General features: G+C 41.5%; 1 protein-coding gene across 1 annotated transcript in view; it reads left to right on the top strand.

Moving 5' to 3' along the window:
* Tafa4 (TAFA chemokine like family member 4) overlaps positions 1 to 22080 on the top strand; it is a 210925-nt gene that overhangs the window by 162155 nt on the left and 26690 nt on the right. The window contains exon 4 of the mRNA XM_041641324.1: positions 13544 to 13699. Coding sequence (XP_041497258.1) covers positions 13544 to 13699 — 156 coding nt within the window. The remainder of the gene's footprint in view (positions 1 to 13543; positions 13700 to 22080) is intronic.

Raw genomic sequence — 22080 nt, 5'->3', positions numbered from 1 at the left:
TGAGGTTGAAAGTGAGGGACAGAGTACATGTGTTTCCCAAATATAAGCCATTCTCTAATACAGTTCGGTATTGTAGTAATCTATATTGATATAAGGTCAGTGGCAGACAGTGGCTGAACTACCAACAGTTTAGGACAAAGATCTTAACTCAGAATCAGTATTTCCCAGTGTACTGCATAGCATCTAAAAAGCCAATTTGCCATGCATAGGAACAAGTGTGAAAGATTTCTCAGGAACCTTAGTGATCCCAAGAGATTTGATTTGCTCAATTGTGTGTCTAGCGTGATAACCTTTTAACAGGAAGAATTTTGTCTCTTTTCAGCCTGTAAAGTGATAATGGCTAAGTGACAGGTATCTGAGATTGCCTTAACAAAATGTCCTCAACTGCTTGGCACAAAGAATAGGAACTTACTTCATCGCGTTTCAGCAGAACTAGAGTCGTCTTGTCACTTTTATTGACAACTTTTGACCTTGGATCTTGGACTTGTAACAGTTTGATTTCTAGCGAGGGCTCTGTTCTCACTTGTTGGCAATCATCATTTTTTTTTTCTGAAAGCTCATATGACCTTAAGTTTCTGTGAACATAGTGTGAGTTCTTCAGTGGGTCATATGACAAGAACACAAGGATGCTGAGTTGGGACCTTACCCTTAGGGCCTCAACATTAACCACATTCATTTTACAAAGTCCTTTAAGCATGGCCACATCGGAGTTTTTGACACATAGATTTTAGGGTGACACAGTTCACTGTATGTGGGTAGTGTAGGGTACTTGTCAAATGCAGGAAGACTCAGTACAAAGTCCGCTTATGTGTATACAACCATCCCTGCCATGCATCCTAAAGTCTAGTGTTCCTTGATAGGCACTGAGCATCTAGTCATCTCGTTAGCTTTATTATCTTAAAAATAATCCACTTTTTTTGGTTTCTCTGTAGCTTTGGAGCCTGCCCTGGAACTCACTTTGGAAACCAGGTTGGCCTTGAACTCACAGAGATCCATCTGTCTCTGCCTTCCAAGTGCTGGGATTAAAGGTGTGTGCCACCACTACCTGGCTAGTAATCAGTCTTTTAAGTGATGGCATTCTGGGCAAAATATAGTAGAAACAATAGACTTCTGCTTAAGAAAAATGATGGGAGGAAAGCCTTTAAAATTAGGTAGTATTTTGAATTATGGAAGAAGAAAAAAATAACTTATTAAAAATAGTAAACTTTGAGAAATGCTTAGTTAACTTATAAAACTAAGGCAACAAACAGATATATGATAGAAAATACTTATTACAATTTTCTTGAAAGTAATGAAAAACATTTACTTGCCAATCTATGAGAGAACAGTAATAGTTATTCTTGCAGAGTGCTCCAGGCAAATGGCATCATTTTCTTTGAGAAAGGTTGGGAAGTAGAGTGTACTTTTTGAAGAGAGGATGGAGGTTCTCAGTGGAAATGGAACACAGGTGTCTAATTCATTAACTAAATTTTGCTGCATGTCTTCTCAGGGAGAGACATGTAATAAAACCAATATGCCTTTCCTTTTACATTAATTTTGTTATGATCATAGATGTCTGTAATGCTCAACATCCTTCATTTTCCCCAGGGCAGCCCCTTTCCACCTAAACAAATCTCTATCAACTATTTAGTTGATGTTCTTTCCAATTCTTGACTTATATCTTCCACACAATCCATAGTTCTGCACGATATTCAAATAATTCTTCAATATAACTTTCATTGCCTTTATACATTCCTCACCTTATGTAATCTTTGCATCATAGAATATCTTAGATAGTCAGTGTGGTACTGACAGTTTTATCTGGATAGTCTCTGTTGTTGGTTGGGTTTTTTTTCCTTGGTATACATATTTCTCTTTTAATGATCTTTAGTAAATACACAGCAAGAGTGACTCATCCCATATAGATTATTCTCCAGAAGGACAATATCTAGAAAATTGGGGAGGGGGAGCTGCCTATCTTCATATCACAGGTGTGCTTCTGCTTTGACGGCTTGTTCATTCTAGCTACTCGAGCATCTCTGTACGGGCCCCCTCCTTCTGCAGACACACAGCTGCCACTCCCAGTTGGTAGTATCTCTGTACACTATCAGATGAATTCCATCCTCCTTTCTTTTATTATACCATTTCTCAAATTGCCATGACTGCACACAGTTTTCCACTTCCTGCTTGCTCTCAAACCCATTCTAATCAAGACCTATCTCTGCTTTCTTGCCACTTCTCCCAAGGTCATCAATGACCTTTACCTGGTAATCTTTGTCTCTTTTGGATTCCCAAAAACTTTGACATGATTACCCTCTCATCCTTACAGCCCTGTTCTTAGGGCTTCCTTCCTGCACATCAAGCACTCGGTCTTGCTTCTTTTTCTAGGCAATGCTTCCATAGAGCCTCTTCACATAGAAATGATTCTTTTCTTTATTTACTAACTGTAATTTTCCCTTTGGAAATTATACCTCGTTTCATGTTTTCAACACCCCATAGGAGTACATGTTTGTCTTAATAACAGACCTTCCCTCGCCCCTGCGCCACACACAAATATCCAAAGTATATTTGATATTCCTCAATAGTGTGTATCTGTGTGAGTGTGCATGTGTGTGTGTATAAGCTCACATGTGCTTACACATGTATGTGATCTTAGGTGATTCTCAGCTCAAAATTTCAAGTGGTGGCCTATCCCTCTTAAAGAAAAATGAGCCACGAGGCCCCATGTAATCTTCCCATTCTGCCTTCATTACTGTCCACTTACTTCCCCTTCTCATGCAGCTTCTGTCACAAGGGAGAAGCTTTTCTCACTGCCTTGATTTCTCACATAACACTCTGGTGTTAACTTGTTATGCCCTTCCTAGTTTAAATTGGCTCTCTTCTGGTTTTTGTTTCTTTCATCATTAAAACATAAAAGGTCCACAGGAAGTTAACCTTTTTTTTGTGGTCTGCTTTGACACTGTATTTTCATGTGCTAGCACACAGGAAATTCTAAAATTATTTATTAGGTAAATATAGCTAAAAAGATAAATGACGGTGACTGAAGTATCTCATGATATTCATCAAATAGTTTAAGTTACTTATGTATCACTTACTACATAAGTAACTGCATATGATGAACGTGACTTGTGAGAGGCCCAGTTACTACTTCTGGAGCTAGCCTGTGTAGCTGAGCTTTTCCGATTCTGTAAGTCCTCCTCTGTTTCTTTTTGTATGTGAGATGTTATGCCTACCCCCACCATTTGTAAGGTATTTCCATTTGCTACTACCACATGAAGTCACTTCCTTCTTTATTTCTCTGCCCTGGAGGGCTAGCAGAGAATCTGGAGGGACTGGGGGAGATACTTGTCTCCCTAAGTATTGACCAGACAGACCCAGCTAATGACTACTGGAGTCTTTGCTTCTGTGCTGTGATCTTTCTTTCCTTTCTTGAATAAACACTTCACTTTAGGATGGGGTTAGGGTAAACAATTTAAGACTAAGGAAGCTACATTGGAATGCTGGCCATGGTTTTGCAGCGAGCCCTGGTGAAGCACTGCTTGCTTCTGCTTTCATGTCCTGAATCTTGTATTCACTGTCTCTCTCCTCTGTTCTGCTTCCATGGAGAGAAATGCCAGCGACCAGGACTGCATCAAATCGGTATCTTCTGAGGAAATGGCTGGGGCATGAGACTTCTCTTTGAGGGTATATTTTCTAGTGGTGTGCAGGAGGAAGAGGAGAAGGAAATATCCTGGGGAAACACTAGCATGAGGAAGCCTTTCCAGTCCATGGCCTCTCTCTGTCCTGACTTTCTAGAATGCTCCCCAAGAAGTTCTTCTGTTGTGCACATGGCTTTGTAGTCTAGCCATTTCACAACAGAAGAGCCTTTTTGGACTGGCACAAATGAATATTTTCCCTGTTTGAAATTTTTCTAAAAGGCTTATTAATAATAAAAAGTCCTGATATGTATTTAAGCTATTTATTCTTCAGATAAAGTTAATCCACCCTCCCTAGCAATCCTGAAACAATCAATTTTTATTGCAAGGATTACCAAAACCCCTTTAATAGTGCTGTACACATTAACTATTCTGGAAAGTGAGAGAAAAGGCTTCTTGCAGTTTACAGCCTTGTCAATATTTTAAGTCTTCCTGTTTGAAAAGAAAATATGCAACCCTTGAATGCACGTTCAGAGGTGTGGAAAAGAATGACTTAACAGTTTCAAGCATCCTCATTTCAATAAGATGTCTTACAGAGCATCAAGAGCCACCTATTCCATAAAAACAGAGAAGCTGACCAATGGAATCGAAAAGAAGACCCTGACATTAACCCACAAATCTATGAACACCTGATTTTCGATAAAGGAGCTAAAAGTATACAATGGAAAAAAGAGAGCATCTTCAACAAATTGTGCTGGCAAAACTGGATGTCAACCTGTAGAAGAATGAAAATAGATCCATATCTATCACCATGCACAAAAACTCAAGTCCAAATGGATTAAAGACCTCGATATCAGTCCGAACACACTGAACCTGATAGGAGAGAAAGTGGGAAGTACTCTACAACACATGAGCACAGGAGACTACTTCCTATGTATAAGCCCAGCAGCACAGACATTAAGGGCATCATTGAATAAATGGGAAATGGGACCTTCTGAGACTGAGAAGCTTCTGTAAAGCAAAGGACACTGTCACTAAGACAGAAAGGCAACCCACTGACTGGGAGAAGATCTTCACCAACCCCGCAACTGACAAAGGTCTGATCTCCAAAATATATAAAGAACTCAAGAAACTAGACCGTAAAAGGCTAATCAACCCAATTATAAAATGGGGCACTGAGCTGAACAGAGAATTCTCAACAGAAGAAGTTCAAATGGCCAAAAGACACTTAAGGTCATGCTCAACTTCCTTAGCGATCAGGGAAATGCAAATCAAGACAACTTTAAGATACCATCTTACACCTGTCAGAATGGCTAAAATCAAAAACACCAATGATAGCCTTTGCTGGAGAGGTTGTGGAGAAAGGGGTACACTCATCTATTGCTGGTGGGAAAGCAAACTTGTGCAACCACTCTGGAAAGCAGTGTGGCGGTTTCTCAGGAAATTCGGAATCAGCCTACCCCTGGATCCAGCAATACTACTCTTGGGAATATACCCAAGAGAGGCCCTATCATACAACAAAAGTATATGTTCAACTACATTCATAGCAGCATTGTTTGTAATAGCCAGAACCTGGAAATAACCTAGATGCCCTTCAATGGAAGAATGGATGAAGAAACTATGGAATATATACTTATTAGAGTACTACTCAGTAGTAAAAAACAAGGGCTTCTTGAATTTTGCATGTAAATGGATGGAAGTAGAAAACACTATCCTGAGTGAGGTAAGCCAGACCCAAAAAGAGGAACATGGGATGTACTCACTCATATTTGTTTTCTAGTCATAAACAAAGGACATTGAGCCTATAATTCGCGATCCTAGAGAAGCTAAATAAGGAGAACCCAAAGACAAACATATAGGCATCCTCCTGAATATTAACCTTCATCAGGCGATGAAAGGAGACAGAGACAGAGACCCACATTGGAGCACCGGACAGAAATCTCATGGTCCAAATCAGGAGCAGAAGGAGAGAGAGCACGAGCAAGGAACTCAGGACCGCGAGGGGTGCACCCACACACTGAGACAATGGGGATGTTCTATCGGGAATTCACCAAGGCCAGCTGGCCTGGGTCTGAAAAAGCCTGGGATAAAACCGGAATCGCTGAACATAGCGGACAATGAGGACTACTGAGAACTCAAGATCAATGGCAATGGGTTTTTGGTTTTTTTTTTTTTTGTTTGTTTGTTTTTGTTTTTGTTTGTTTTTCGAGACAGGGTTTTTGATCCCACTGCACGTACTGGCTTTGTGGGAGCCTAGGCAGTTTGGATGCTCACCTTACTAGACCTGGATGGAGATGGATGGTCCTTGGACTTCCCACAGGGCAGGGAACCCTGATTGCTCTTTGGGCTGATGAGGGAGGGAGACTTGATTGGGGGAGGGGGAGGGAAATGGGAGGAGGTGGCCGGGAAGAGAAATCTTTAATAAATAAACAAATAAACAAATAAAAAGAGCCACCTATTCTACAGTCAGGCAGATCACTGTATATAGTACATAGGTGTGGGTGAAATGAAAAGCACTAAAAATTCCTATATCTACCCATTCCTCTGCCCACGCAGACAAAGCATGAAGGGAAACTATCTAGCAATTGACATGGTTTTATGTGCAGGGTCAAGGGGGTGGGCTTTACTTTCTTTTTGTCCAGTGTCCCTCGAGAAAAATCCCCACTTCTGAATTAGTTTTCTCTTTCCCTAACGCATGCTCAAACTCTTCAGTCCCCTAAGAGAAATTTTATGGACAGCCTGTCACTCATTATTACATTATTAACACTGGCTGCAATTTTCAGGTGGGCTCCACCCATGAGAATATTCCCCTTTTATTGGAAGAGGAAACTTCACTGTGTGGGAAGTGAGTTTGCTTGATAGAGTCTTCCTAGTGGGGTTACATATCAGGCATTGGTCCTGTGCATTTTTAGAGGTAATTTACTACAAAAGACACTAGTTTGTATCAACCTTCATGCTTTTCTTCATCTTACAATACCATATATCACACATAGTTGTCTTACGTCCATGGCGATGAGTTTTCTGTGGTAGCTCGACTTCCCCAGGGGCTGTTTAGATACTTGGCTCAGGATTGTTCCAGGTGATGAGCATGTTCCTGGATGAGGTTAGCATTTGAGTTTGTAGTCTAACTAGTTTGTCTTTCCCGGTGTGTGCAGGCCTCAGCCCACCCACTAAAGTCCCAAATAGAATAAAATGGCAGATACTCTCCTAGGGGAAAAATAACCATTTCCTTACTGATTTACTTTTGAGCCTACAAGTCTTTTTCTGCCCTTGGTCTTGAACTGAAGAATTTCTCTGGCTGAGTATCAAGATGGTCAACTTCACACAGTTTTCCTTTGTGTATGTCCTTTCTGTAATGGTCTGTCCTGTCCCTTTAAGAGACAAGCCCTGCCCATTCCCTCCCCTGTTCGCTAAGGCAAGCAGATCTTCCATCTGCTTCAATCCTGCGAGTCTTTCAATTTTGTCTTTGTTTCTCGAAGAGGCAGCTTCTGCCTCTCTCACTTATCCCTCTTCTCCCCTTCCCCCATTTCCCTTTCCCTTCTATAACCCACTAAATAAATACCTAATTTCTTTGCATGGTGTGCCTAACAGGTCTCTGTCTCTCACCTGCCGTGTGGCTCCCCACCTGGGACCCGGCTGCTTTTGTGGCCCACTGTGGTCTCATGCCCTCTGCCCACTGCCACCACTCGGGGACCCGAGGCATTTTATTTTTATCATTACATTGGTGCTTGTGACTCGGCCAGGCTCTTCATGTTCCCTCCTACCTGCTGGTGGGCTGGCTGATGACACATGGAACCCTGGGCTCAAAAACCAGGTTTCTTTACAATACCTCTGAATTCTATCTGCCTGAACGTCAAACTCCATGCACACCAACAGCTTTGGTGGTGAGTTTTCCCCTTTCAGCCCCCGACCACAGCCTTCATGGCTATGGTTGAGCCCTTTGCTAACATTCATCTCTGGTTGCTTTCTGTAGTTAAAAACATGACTGGACAACCCTGGGTTGGTTCTCCTGCACTAGCACTGCACGAGCTGTGCAGTGCATTCAATTTGGGGCCCAGGGTCCCTCAGATTTTTCTTTCTTGTTTTTTCTTTTCTTTTCTTTTGGACCACTCATAAGTGGTCCCTGCCATGAGAGACCACTTGGAGCAGCCTCATGCCTCTCTGGCTTCCGAGTTGCCCAGACTAGAGCTGGTCAGGCTTTAACACCCCACCTATAGAGAGAGGACGCTCTTCTCTAGGCCCTGTGGTTTTTTTTTTTTTTGCAGGTTTTCACATTTTTAGCTATGGTATAAACCTTAAAGTATGCTCTGCTTGTGTCCCACCAGCTCTGCTTTTCCTCAAACTGTTCCTGCTTCTATTCCCGACAAGATTGGTCAGATCCATGAGGCAGCTGTTTTCAGTTCCAGCCTTTGCTCCCTGCTGCAGCTTGAGGCATGGTGGCTTGGCAACAGAGGGGATCATGACTCTAGGTCTCTCTTGTTATTATGTTTAAATCTCCCCCGGCTAAAAAAAAGTGGTTTCTCTATACAACATGTGACTGCTGCCACTTTGACTGAGGTCAGGTGACCTTACTACCATCTTAACTGAGGTCAGGTGACTTTATCACCATCTTAAGTGAAAGTCAGGTCAGGTGACCAAGTCCCGACATCTTTACAAAGGTATAACCTGCCTGGTCCCCTGGTTTACTTATGATTTTGTCTCTGATTTCCTCTTACTGACTTTGTTGCATGTGTGTTTTGTGCAGTGGCATACCTTTGGTAGGGCCCACCAAAGCATCTACTTCACCCAATTCCTGTTTACTGTGTGTGTGTGTACATACATGTAACTTAAATACAACTATGTTTACTGTTAAATGTTATAATTTTCTGTTCATTGTATCTCATTCCAGACTACAAAATAATAAGTCTCATATTTTAATTTGCTATGTACTTTTAAGTCTCTTACAAAACTATAGTATATTTAATCCAACTCTGATTTAAATCATATTAAGCTTCTCTCTACTATTGTCAGTTCTGCCATTAACCTTCTATTGCATGCAGCTTTTGAATTCTTTTTGTCTTTTTATGAGTGTAAATATCATCTGTTAATTTGAGAGCCAGTACAGTCAAGCTTGGACTTTCCAAGCAGATTTTATAACTTATCTATACCAAGTAAACAGTCCTCAACTGCTCAGAGATCTAGGGAATATGGCATTTAAATATTTGATTATTAAAAGACTTTTCATAACAAAAAGAGACTGGTTGGCTCCTAGCAGTAGCACTCTACTTCCTCTAAAGAAGACAGAAGACAGATGGGCACAGAACAACGTTCTTCCACAATTCATTTCAACTGCCAAGCACTGGCCACTGGGCAAAACTGCCTTTCATCTAAACTGAAGATTTCCAGGCAATGAACAGATTCATTGGAATCGACAGCCTAGCTGCTCAGGTCAAGGTAGGCTTCTCTTCCTACAGATTTCTTAGCCCACATGATCTTTTGGAGCCTGGAAGGCCCTGGGCTAAAGATCAAAAGAAAAACATGACCCTCAGCGACCATGGAGAATCTTGAGGAGTAGCTCTAGGTGCCAACCAAGTAAATTCTCTGTTGTTTTTTTAATCAATAACTCAAATAAAATTTTATCCTTCTCAAAGATTTCTTATGCAGTTTGACAGCTGAGAGGTTTTGCTGGTTTAAAAGGACAACCTCACCAATCAAATATTTGTAAAATACAAATACAAGTTATAAAGGTGTGAGGACAAGTGCACACTATCAAATATCTCTCTCATGCAGCCTTTCATAGTCTTAAAGATACTTTTCATTATGCAAAAATATCTGTCACAGTCATTCTGATATAAATATGCTACTGTTTATACAATGTATATTTCTAAAACTTATGTTTTCACAAACCCAAAGAATTCTCATGAGTTCCAGGGAGCTGAATTCAAGGATCCACTTTAAACAGGTCAGATATACTTTTCTCAATTCCTTGGTTCTAAAAATTTTCCCCCCTAAACTTAACTTTGTCCTCTATTTTGGCAATACTTAAACAGGTGTGAGAGACACCAGGCATTTTCATACCACAAACACCAGACAGGAGCATAGAGACCAGCTACTTTAGGATATGACCAGCACCCAGCTTTCTCAGGTTCTCCCCCAAGATAATGCCCACAAATAAGCAGGAAGCAGTCTTGAGAATCAACTGCCCCAATTCCTTTAACCTGTTGTGCCTAACCTCCCACGTTTTTATTATAAAAAAGAGATGAGAATATAATGGTCTGTCCTGTCCCTTTAAGAAACATCCCCCCCCACTCCCTCCCCCATCTGCTGAGGCAACCAGGTCTTCCTTCTGCTTCCAGACTGCAAGTCTTTCCTTTTCATTTCTCTATCCAGAAAACGCAGCCTCTTTCTCTCTCTCTTCTCCCCACTTCTCCCCTTCTCCCTCCTCTCTCTCTCTCTTTCTCTGCTTCTCTCCATTCTCCCCTTCCCTGCTTTCCCTTTCCCCTCCATAACCCACTAAATAAATACTCACTTTCTCCGCATGGTGGGCTTAATAGGTTTGTCTCTCTCTCTCTCACCTGCCACTTGGATTCCTGCCTGGGACCCAGCTGCCTTTGTGGCCCTCCATGTTCTCTTGCCTGCTGCCCACTGCCACCACACAGGGACTTGTGGCATGTTATTTTTACAATAAAACTTTCTTTCTTCTCCAGAGACCTTGCCCAATGTAGTGTGCTGACATGAGGAGGGCAAACAACTGTAATTAGTGATTTTGCGTGCAATGCATGTTGTGTGCAGTTCTCATGTTGACCCTTGCTCTGGAGTGTTTATCTTCTATACTGGGAGACCACAGAGGAATGGAACAGATTTTACCACAGATTAAGGTCTAGTCTCACCAGTACACACATTCCCAAAAACCATGTGTATCTAGAGCCATAAAAACACTGTCATTGAGAGTGAAAGTAAGTTTCAGCAGGATGCTGACATGTGCTGTGCGGATGGTTGTGGCAGAAGCACCATTTTCTCCCATCCTACACAGATTGATGAGATTCAAATGCAGTCGTGTATTTATGTGACCTTTAGGTGAAACAATTTTTGTATAGTTTGTTAAGAAGTAAAACTGGGCTAAAAATAATTCCTATCTCACAGCATTTTTATTAGCTCACACAGGATATTTGTAAAATGCTCCCAACAGTGCCTGCCATATTTAATCAAGTCTGAGATGTTATCACTTCTCTGACTTACCACAGTGTAGGTACTCCTAAGGATTTTAAGCAATATCAATGTTGTACTATTTTCTCTTAGGTTAGAAGACGAAAAAAATAAGTCTTTAAACCAAGGAAGTACAATGGATTGGTTCATATAAGTAAAGGCAATCTAGAGTCAGGCAAAATGATCATTCAGGGAGGCCTGAAACAATTCTAAGATTGAACAGAAGATAATCCACTTGTGTTTGTGCATAGTAATCCAAACAGCAACAGAGCACCAAGCCAACCATATTATTAGTGGAGGTCCAAATTACTTGTTAACTTTTCTAAGAAGTTATTAAGGCATATTTCTTCCATTTTCTAAATGAAGCATAGAGCTGCCTTCATTATGGCCTCTCTAGGATCATTTAATAATCTAGTAGGACTTTCTGCTTGTTGTGGCTGGAATGCTGATGCCCTTGTCCAGTGTATGTGTTGAATCCCTAACCTTGAGTGTGGTTGCATTTGGAGGTAGGGCTATAATATCTCCAATCTCATTTGCATTTTTATGTTACAGAGAAAATGGCTATCTTTAGTTCAGTGTGGTATACCGTAGTCACACAGATCAGCTCTGGTGTCTTCTTGGGAGGGGTCACTAGAACGGCTTTGCTTGCAAGCTCATGTATGAATCTTGGCAATGGAATTTAGGAGCTCATATCACAGTCATCCCCAAGTAAGGGATGTGACCACCAGGGATGGAAGTTTCCTGAACTTTGACCTGCCAGGCCATTGTTTCTGCTGCATATTCTTGGTGATGAAGACAAGCATGGTATCCATTCTACTCCAGTGTCTATGGACTGTGAAAGTCATGTTTGTTAACTGTTCGTAATGGAACAGTATAGGAGGGGGTAGTATGAACTTGTGACACGTGACTAGTACTTGATGATGTCTGTGTAAATGCAGTCCATGGATGTGTATATATGTACACCAACAGAGTCCAAATCACTCAATCGGAGTAGTGACTAAGCCTATGTATGAAGGACATAGTTTCTACATCTGACTATTTCCTAAAAGTCATCAAGGATAGAGGAATGAGGAGAGCTGGGAAAATATGGGATATGCCTAGAATGTTCTTGTGGGCCAGAAGCTTAGTAAATTGTTTAAAATAAGATCCATGGCTGGGTGGTGGTGGCGCACGCCTTTAATCCCAGCACTCGGGAGGCAGAGGCAGGTGGATCTCTGTGAGTTCGAGGCCAGCCTGGTCTACAATAGCTAGTCCCAGGACAGGAACCAAAGCCACAGAGAAACCCTGTCTCGAAAAAACAAAAAAAAAATAAGATCCATGTCAAAATAATACAGCAGTCGTGTGAAGGTTGTCCTCCTGTGTGGATCTGGACAACTTGAATACTAATAGAGAATCATTCTTATAACCATCAAATTAATGATTGATTCAGGTATAAATTATCAATGGGTTCTAAAATCAGAGGATTGGAGACTGGCAAATAAATGTATATAGTTTCACTGTTTCTCTTGTTAGAATTCATAAATTAATATATAAATAATAATATATAGAATAATGATATAGAAATGAGAGAAAATAGAATTTCACAACAAAGAAGCCTGACAGTTACCTGGTGATTAAAGCTAATATTGTAAGAATGGGATAATAGGGCATCATGTATCCCCTGGTATGAGGAGAACATGGAGCCGCTGTCAGGGTACTTGGCTAAAAGCGAATGACTTGAGACTAAGAAGAAGGCTTATTAAAAAAAAAATCAAAGAGGAAAAAATGTAAAGTGACTGCCATGTGTTCCTTAAGGATGCCAAGGTCAAGGAAGATTTGTCAGTTTGAGGAATAGATTCTGATTAAAGGAAGCGAATGGCATGTAACAGCTGGATGTGAGGTGTGCTACTTCAGCAGCGTCTGGGCAGGGGAGACGAGGACATTGTTGGGACAACCTGCATGTATAGAAATTGCACAACAGCACACCCCAGAAAATGTTCTGACTAATTGTATGAGGAGTCATTTTTAGAAGACATTCACTGATGTCCTGAAGCCTGTAACTGTGCATGTCTAGCAGGTGACACAGATCATGAATGATACATCAGGTGTGGTCCCAAGCACACTGGTAAATCTGGGTGACCGGTTATTTCCTATTGCTGTTCTAACAAGTTGTCATCAAGGCAGCCTCATCCCAGAAGAGGAGAAGTCTGGGTTTGGCTGATTGTCCCCTAGACTCTTGTGTCTGAGATGTCAACAGTCGTGATATCAACAGAGCTGCAGTCCGTTACGGATGCTGTGGCGATGAATCAACTTCAGCCTCATTCAGGCTATTTGAGGAATTCGTGTCTAATGAGACAGAAGTCTCAAGTTCATCCACACATGGCTTCCTCCATCTGCAAGCTCACAACAGTTGTTAAGCCCATGCATGCTTTCAGTCTTTCCACTTTTAAGGGCTGAAGGGATTATATTGTGTCTATCTGGATAATCCGGGATCTGCTTCTTTAAAATCAACCAATCAGCAGTCTTAATTACTTCAACAACATCTCTCAGGCCATATCATGAATGTAAAATAACCACAAGAGTTCTGAAGTATTCTGCATCTTTCTTATTAATTTTATGTTAATTTGAGATGTCATCAAATGGAAAGACTACCAAGATAATAGCATAGCCCGGGGGTGGGGGGACAGGTAGTCAAAGCATCTCTAAGTTCTGACTGATCTTGTCCCACTCTAAGAGCTGGTCTCTATTCTCTCATTCCTTCCCAGGCCACCATGTCATCAAGCAGGGTACCTGTGAGGTAGTCGCTGTGCACCGCTGCTGCAATAAGAACCGCATAGAGGAACGCTCTCAAACCGTCAAATGTTCCTGCTTCCCAGGCCAGGTGGCCGGCACAACTCGAGCGCAGCCTTCTTGTGTTGAAGGTGAGGGCCTTTCTGGTCAGTCTCTCTAGGACTTCAAAAGGACTGAAAATCCTTTTGAAATCCATGGTGCTTTGAGGGAAGCATCTGTCCAAAAGTTAACAGAAGTCTGAGCTTCAAGAATCTCTTGATGAATAAGGCAAGCCTTATTTTCTCTCTCTCTGTCTCTCTCTCTCTCTCTCTCTCTCTCTCTCTCTCTCTCTCTCTCTGTCTCTCTGTGTGTGTGTGTGTTTCATTATGGGATAGTTGGGTAGTAGTTTAAAGCTACTTTGCTCACCTATCTCCAAATGCCACTTAGACCAAGCACTTCTTTCTTCCGTCTCCCTTTGTATATATGTCCCCTACTGTTTTCATGGAACCGGTTCTGGGATTCTCTATAAATACCCAAATATCCATGGAGGCTCAAGAGCATCATTTAAAAGAGATGGATGGTGTTTACCAGCTGTGTGCATCCTCTTGTATACTTGCAGTCATCTAACCTATAATGTCTAAAACAATGTAAATGCTATGTGATTATTTTATATTTTATGGAGACAAAATTCTGTACGTTTTCAGTACACATATACTTCAAACAAAGTAATTTCTATCTGTGATCACTTAAGCCTGAAGATGTTTGATCAATGTACATGGAGAGGTGACTATACTTAGAACTGGTAGTGTGGCCTTTTACTTCCTGCTTAGTGGTGCACAGCAATGTCCACCTTGTTACTAATATCCTTTCATCACGTCTAGATTTTCATGTTTTAAAATTTATTTTTTAAAAATTTTATCTGTGTGAATGTTTTGCTGGCATGTGTGCATGTGCACCGTGTGCATGCAGTGGCAGTGGATGCCAGAAGAGCGTGTCAGAGCCACCACAATTGGAGCTTTATGTGGGTGATGGGAACTGAACCTGGGTCCTCTGCAAGATCAGCAAGTGCTTTTAACCATGGAGCCACCTTTGCAGGACCTACTATATTGTGTTAACACACATTTATAAAACATCACTGGAGCAATTTTCCTGATAAAAGTTTGGGATTATGCATTATTCATTAATAGTCTCCAAGTCCCCTAGCAGAGTATTATACCAATAGCTTGTGTGTGAGAAAGAATACATATAAAATAAATGACCAGGCCTGGGATTGATTCTGAGTCCCATGGCTCTTATAGCAGACACCTTGTTGGAAACACATTTCTGTCCTCACGAGAAGACAACTTGATCTGCAGTTGACTGGAGGCTTTTTGAATCTGGCATCACAAGCCCAGGAGTCTTTGAGATACCTGTTGGAAGATCAACTGCAAAGACACAAACAACCAGATTCTTAATGCTGCATCTTATTGCACAGTCAGTGATAATAACTGACTCCACGCTCCCAAACACAGAGCCACGCCCACATTTGTGCACTGGGTGGTTACAGTTTTACAATGAACCTCTCAACTACCTTTCAAGGGGAAAGTGCAAAGGGAAACTTTGCACTTCCTATCAGAAGCCTTGGGCTTGATTGTCTTGCTGTATTCAGACCTTCTAAGGATAACATGGAGCATACTCCATCTGTCTTAGTTAGGAGACACCATGACCATGGTGGCTCTTATAAAGGAAAACGTCAGTGGCATACTTCTTCCTACAAGACCATATCTAAGCCAACAAAGCCAAACCTCCCGCTAATGCCACTCCCTATTAGTTTATGGGGTCCAATAGCATTCAAACTACCATACCATCTATAACTTAACAGACACACTTTAATCTACATGTGAAAACCATAGACAGTATAATTTCTGCAGTGAAAATTGTGAATCTTCATGTAATATGACATATGTCAAGGTGAATAACCTTATGTTAAGGCAAGGAGCTTTCACTATCATCTACAGAAACCTTTGCCTCTTCAGAACTCTGTAGATTATTGACAAAAGGATTATAGGCCTGTAAAAGGGCTAAGGAGCTTTAACATTTAAAAAACAAAACAACCTGACCCTTCAGAGTAGACATTTAACACGGACACTCAGTCACTGCCCTTTGTGTGTCTGGGGAGTGTGCCACCAGTGGAACATTTATATCAACCCTCCTCAAACCCCAAGACTCAGTGACATCACAAAAGAGGGGATGGGAAGATTGTAAGAGTCGGAGGTCAGGGAGGACAGGAGCCAAAGAGTGTCTTCTGGATATGACAGGACCACTGCACTCAAACCCATAAGATCAAGTCAGTCGGCATTCTGGCATGGACTCAGGAGGGACTCAGGAACCCCCACCTCTACCTGAGAAGGAACATTTAACAGTTGATTGATGTGGAATGTCCCCCTGTGTGCTGTGAATGTGTTTTATTACCATTGGTTAATATGGAAGCTGCATTGGCCTATGGCAGGGCAGAATATAGCTAGGTAGGAAATCCAAGGAGAAATAGAGAGAGAAAGAAGGAGGAGTCAGGAGAGATGCCAGCAGTCACTGAAGGCATAAGATGACAGAGCATTTCTGGTAAGCCACAGGGCATGTGACAATATGCAGATTATTAGAAATGGGCTAATTTATACGTAGAGCTAGCTAGTAAAAAGCCCGAGACATTGGTTAAACAGTTTGTAATTAATTAATACTAAGCCTCTGAGTGGTTCTTGGTGAACTGGTGGATGGGAGAAAAACCTCCAGTTACATTTGATGGTTTCTGGGGGTGGGAGCATCAGTGTTTGTAAGAAGAGTGTCCCTGGTCTACCATGTTCCAGTGGATGACCTCAAAATGATGACTGTATGGGTAATACAATTAGAAACCAGTGAAGTTTAAAAAACAGCAACAAGAGTATAAACAGTTGGGAGAGGTAAGAAGGTTGGGCATGGACCCAGAATGAGTGAGGGCGAGGAGTATTGGTGAATAAAATCAATATGACATTTTCAAAGCATGAACAAAAAATATTAAAAATGATACTTAAACTCCCCAAGTTACTCTATCCTCAGGTAGGACCACAGGGATTATTAATTTTTTCCATCTACTATTCCAAGTCCTATGTTCTGTCTCTTCTGTCTCTCATATCAGCTCACTTTTCCCATCCCCACACCTGCTAACTCCTTACTCCAAAGGCCAACGTACATTTTGCTCTCATGAGTCCTCGCCTTCTGGTTTCCATCCCACATCTAGAATGATCTGTAAAAACAGACTGGACCTGTTACTCTTGCGCTAAAACACACGTAGGCAACCAGTCTGTAAGATGAGCTTCAGATTCTGTTCCACACTCAAGAACATTTCCAAGCTCTTACTGCATCTCCATTTCCACTCTCAATTCCTCTGCCTCGGCTACCCCAGAGCATATTACTTTCCACCACCTCTGCTCCAGGACATACATGTGGTTTACTGAATGCCTCTGTACTTTCAAATCTCCTGTATTGTTTTGTTTCTTTCCATACCATTTTTCTGCAAAACCCTGCTGTGTGGATACCCTGCTGTGTGTACTCCCTGCTGTGTGCACACCCTCCTGATAGTCTGCAAGCAGTCTTTTCACCTTCCAGCACAGGCTGGAAGGGGAATAGTTTTAGCCTGACAGAGAACTGACTCATCCTAACTAATCGTTGATGGTAACAGCTACCGTTTTCTCTGTGGGCTTGAAACCTCTTCTAAGGAAGTGATGAATCATAATGTAGACTATTTTTATATCCTGTCTAGCCTAGCATCTTCGGAGAAAAAGTTTTACATGTAGTATTTTGCAGTAGTCAGCACTTGTAGTGGAACTCGCAAACTACTGACATGATGATGATTTCTGTTGCCACCTTCATCTTAGTGAAGGAAATATTTAAACACCCCAAGTCTCCCCCACAAAGAAAAAATGTGAATACTCTAGATCTCTCCCCACCTGTAAAAATAATAAAAATACCCAAACCCCATCTTTGTCTTTCACCCTGGGAATAGCTATAATATTTAGTATATTTTTGGTGTATCTATACATTTTAGAGATAGGGTCTAGATTGCAATTATCAATGTATGTTTTGTATGGTTTCTTATGTCCACCCAATTTCTTCTATCAGTATTGGATCATAGGTATATGTATTGATCTGACTTGTTTTTTTTTTTAAATCAACCCCCACAGAATTCTATTGAAGGGATTGACTGTAACTAAGCTATTCCTCTATTGATGGGTATTTTGGCTTTGTCTATGGTAAATCCAACACATTCACGGACTAGCTATGACTGATCTTTCAAGCATTTAGGATCAGTAAGTGATGACTGACAATCATTTATTTGGTACTTGATAGCCCTCTATGCAGTTCTGTTGGGCAGGAATTTCTTTCTTTCTTTCTTTCTTTCTTTCTTTCTTTCTTTCTTTCTTTCTTTTTATTTTTTTTTAGTTGTTGCAAAAAATATTTTTGCCTCCTCCCCGTTTCCCATTTCCCTCCCCCTCCTCGCACACATCGCCCCTTCCCCCCACTCCCCTACCCCTATCCCCCTCTCCCCCACTCCATTCCCCCTCCCTCTCGGGAATGAAGAGCAGTCCAGATTCCCTGCCCTGCGGGAAGTCCAAGGTCCTCTCACTTTTATCTAGGACCAGGAAGGTGAGCATCCAAACAGGCTAGGCTCCCACAAAGCCAGTTCATGTATTAGGATCGAAACATGGTGCCATTGTACTTGGCTTCTCATCAGCCTTCATTGTCCGCCATGTTCAGAAAGTCCAGTTTCATCCCATGCTTATTCAGTCCCAGTCCCACTGGCCTTGGTGAGCTCCCAATAGATCAGTTCCACTGTCACAGTGGGTGGGTGTACCCCTCGTGGTCCTGACTTCCTTGCTCATGTTCTCCCTCCTTCTGCTCCTCATGTGGATCTTAAGAGCACAGTCTGGTGCTCCAGTGTGGGTCTCTGTCTCTATCTCGATCCATCACCAGATGAAGGTTCTAAGGTGATATGCAAGATATTCATCAGTATGGCTATAGGATAGGGTCATTTCAGGTTCCCTCTCCTCAGTTGCTCAAGATACTAGCTGGGGACATCTCCCTGGACACCTGCGAGCCCCTCTAGAGTCAAGTCTTTTGCCAACCCTTAGATGGCTCCCTTAATTAGGATATATATTTCTCTGCTCCCGTGTCCACCCTTCCATTATCCCAACCATCCCATTCCCCCAAGCTCCCCCCATTCTCCCCTTCTCACATTTCTCACCCCATTTCCCCTTAGCCCCATGCCACCTCACCCCAAGTTCCCAGGTTTTGCCCTGCAATCTTGTCTACTTCCCATAGCCAGGTGGATGACTATATGTTTTTCTTATTTAGCTTCTCTAGGATCACAAGTTATATGCTCAATGTCCTTTATTTATGGCTAGAAACCAATTATGAGTGAGTACATCCCATGTTCATCTTTTTGGGTCTGCAATACTTCACTCAGGAGAGTGTTTTCTATTTCCATCCATGTGCATGCAAAATTCGAGAAGTCATTGTTTTTTACCGCTGAGTAGTACTCTAATATGTATATATTCCACACTTTCTTCATCCATTCTTCCATTGAAGGACATCTAGGTTGTTTCCAGGTTCTGGCTATTACAAACAATGCTGCTATGAACATAATTGAACAAATGCTTTTGTCATATGTTAGGGCATCTCTTGGGTATATTCCCAAGAGTGGTATTACTGGATCTTGGGGTAGGTTGATCCTGAATTTCCTGGGAAGTACTCTACAACATATGGGCACAGGAGATCACTTCCTACACATATCCCCAGTAGCACAAACATTAAGGACAACATTGAATAAATGGGACCTCCTGAAACTGAGAAGTTTCTATAAAGCAAAGGACACTGTCACTAAGACAAAAAGGCAACCCACTGACTGGGAGAAGATCTTCACCAACCCTACAACAGACAAAGGTCTGATTTCCAAAATATATAAAGAACTCAAGAAACTAGACTTTAAAATGCTAATTAACCCAATTAAAAAATGGGGCACTGAACTGAACAGAGAATTCTCAACAGAAGAAATTCAAATGGCCAAAAGACACTTAAGGTCATGCTCATCCTCCTTGGTGATCAGGGAAATGCAAATTAAAACAACTTTGAGATACCATCTTACACCTGTCAGAATGGCTAAAATCAAAAACACCAATGATAGCCTTTGCTGGAGAGGTTGTGGAGTAAGGGGCACACTCATCCATTGCTGGTGGGAATGCAAACTTGTGCAACTACTTTGGTAATCAGTGTGGCGATTTCTCAGGACTTTCTTTTTTGATACAAATGTTAAAGAGAAACGGTGATCCGCATGTGACTAGTATGAATTGAAATGGGTATGTCTGGCATAAAGCTTCATATTGGATAGGACACCATTTTGTTTATGTAATATGTAACTTCCATATAACATTTATGGCTAGAGACTACCAAGCAGTATCCCAAAGAGAACTGTCTATGTCTTCTTGTTTCTTCCCTCATACCTAGCTTTCTTTGGTAAGCAGCCATGGTCAAGGAATGTTTATTGGCTTGAAGTCACTGAGGGAGCACAGACATTTTAAGCTTTAGTTAGGATGTACATCTGTTTCCTTTCTACCCTGCCATCTATTCCTTATCTGAATGTTTTCATTAGGGCTTTTTTAGCTTTACCTGCTTGATCTTTATCCCGTAATCATTATGCAGTATCATGTTAATTGGCGTGTGGTTAGACCCATTCTCTGCTGATACGTCCTTCTTATCTTATTTGTAAATAAGAATAGAGAGGATATAAAACATAAAATTCACTAGAATTTACATTTAAATTAAAACAAAGGCATGGAGATGTTGGAGCAGGGTACTAATTAATGTTGACATAGAAATTGGAATATCCTTTTGCATTATTGTTAATCCACACCACAGACACTTATCTGGCGCTTTCATTGCTTTTCTGTAAAAGCCTAGACTTCGTTAGTTAAATACAAAACTGATATTTTTATCCAATCACCCTGGTTTTAAAATTACAATTAGCTCTGGATTATTTAAATTCATCTTCAACACACATTGGGGATATTGAAGGAGGAAGGGGGCTCATTTTGAGCCGTGGTTCTTTGTGTCCTGAAGCAGACAGTTGTTCTGTGGGTAAGAGCTCTTAATTTAAAACCCTGTACTGGCATATACAAGGCCATTCTCTGATGGGAGCAATGCTCATACATTTATCAAAACGCAGCCCTATGGCGGTAATGCTGACTGGCTTTATAATAACACGAGATAAATACGTACTACAAGAAACCTTAATTTATTTTGTCAAAACGAATGCTTTGTAAATATCGGAATTAAAACAGATTAATAAGACAAAAGCCTTGGGATGAAAGATAGTTACTTTTAAAGGTATTTTAAAGTATTTTGATAAAATTTTTCTGCCTTTCTCATCTGTGAGGACTGGTTTAGTTATGGAAGAGTGTACTCTTTGGATCAACAGTTCCATGGCAATGGCGGCTGTATGATGAGACAGGATCTCTCTTTATGATGTGTTCTTGCTGGGTTTAGTGTTTTGGTTGGGTTTATTCTCCTTGCCATTGAGTTGCTGTCAAGGGCAGTCAGGACAATAGCAGTGAAGCTTACTTCACACGAGTATCTTGGGGGTTGGCAGGATCTACATCTTGAGTCTCTTGGATCATTTATCAACTTTTAATTGAGCTCCTTGATGTTGACCTATATATGTACCCTATATGCTGGGGATAGGGTAATAGTGAACTCTAATACCACTTCCAAGAAGCCCATAGTATACAAGGAAAGAGGGACAGATAAACTCTCATAAATGCAGAATTGTATGGCAAACAGAGAAGGCCACCTGAGGACCCCATGAGAAACAGTGGCTCTTAACTGCCTAGCAGGGAGTTGACAAAGGAGGAGAAGGGAAAGAGGAAGCACAAAGAGTCAGTGAGTGACTGGGCAAGCACGTTCCTCCAAAGACTGGAGGAACACCGAGCCCTGGACATTGGGGTGGGAGTTCACATTTCAGGAGAGTAGAGGAAGCAGATTGTGTGCCAGTAGAGAAACGGGAATTGCTGCGGACCAAGTTCCTACAGAGCTCCCTGGGACTGCTGAAAGGGAAGGTGTGGACCCCACATTCGATAGGCCTCTTCCTCAGCTCAGGCTACATGGAGAGCCCTGAATTTGTGTCTCTATGAGTGAGAACATACACATTTCAGAAGGGCTGCATTGTCCATGGTTGAGGCAGGTAGGGAGACATGGGATAGAGTTGCTGTGCCCTTTACTGTGGATTAGGATTTCTTCCACCAACCAAAAGTCTTCCTTTTTTTTTTTTTGAGTTTGCCTACAAAGTATTAAATATCTATGACTGAGAAACATGGATTTTGTGCCCCCTGCAGGGAATTAGGCAAACTGGGAAAGCGTTGATTGGTACCTGTTATGGTACTTGTTATGTAGAGGCTACAGAGATACAGCTGTAGCCAAACAGTTCACAGTGCATAGGGTAGGAGACTGTACAGGAAAGAATTACCAGGTC

Source organism: Microtus oregoni, unplaced genomic scaffold (genome assembly GCF_018167655.1).
Source record: "Microtus oregoni isolate MIOR12 unplaced genomic scaffold, Mior012 000002F_ref0000024, whole genome shotgun sequence".
Taxonomy (NCBI): Eukaryota; Metazoa; Chordata; class Mammalia; order Rodentia; family Cricetidae; genus Microtus; species Microtus oregoni.
This window is presented reverse-complemented; position numbering and strand designations above follow the sequence as displayed.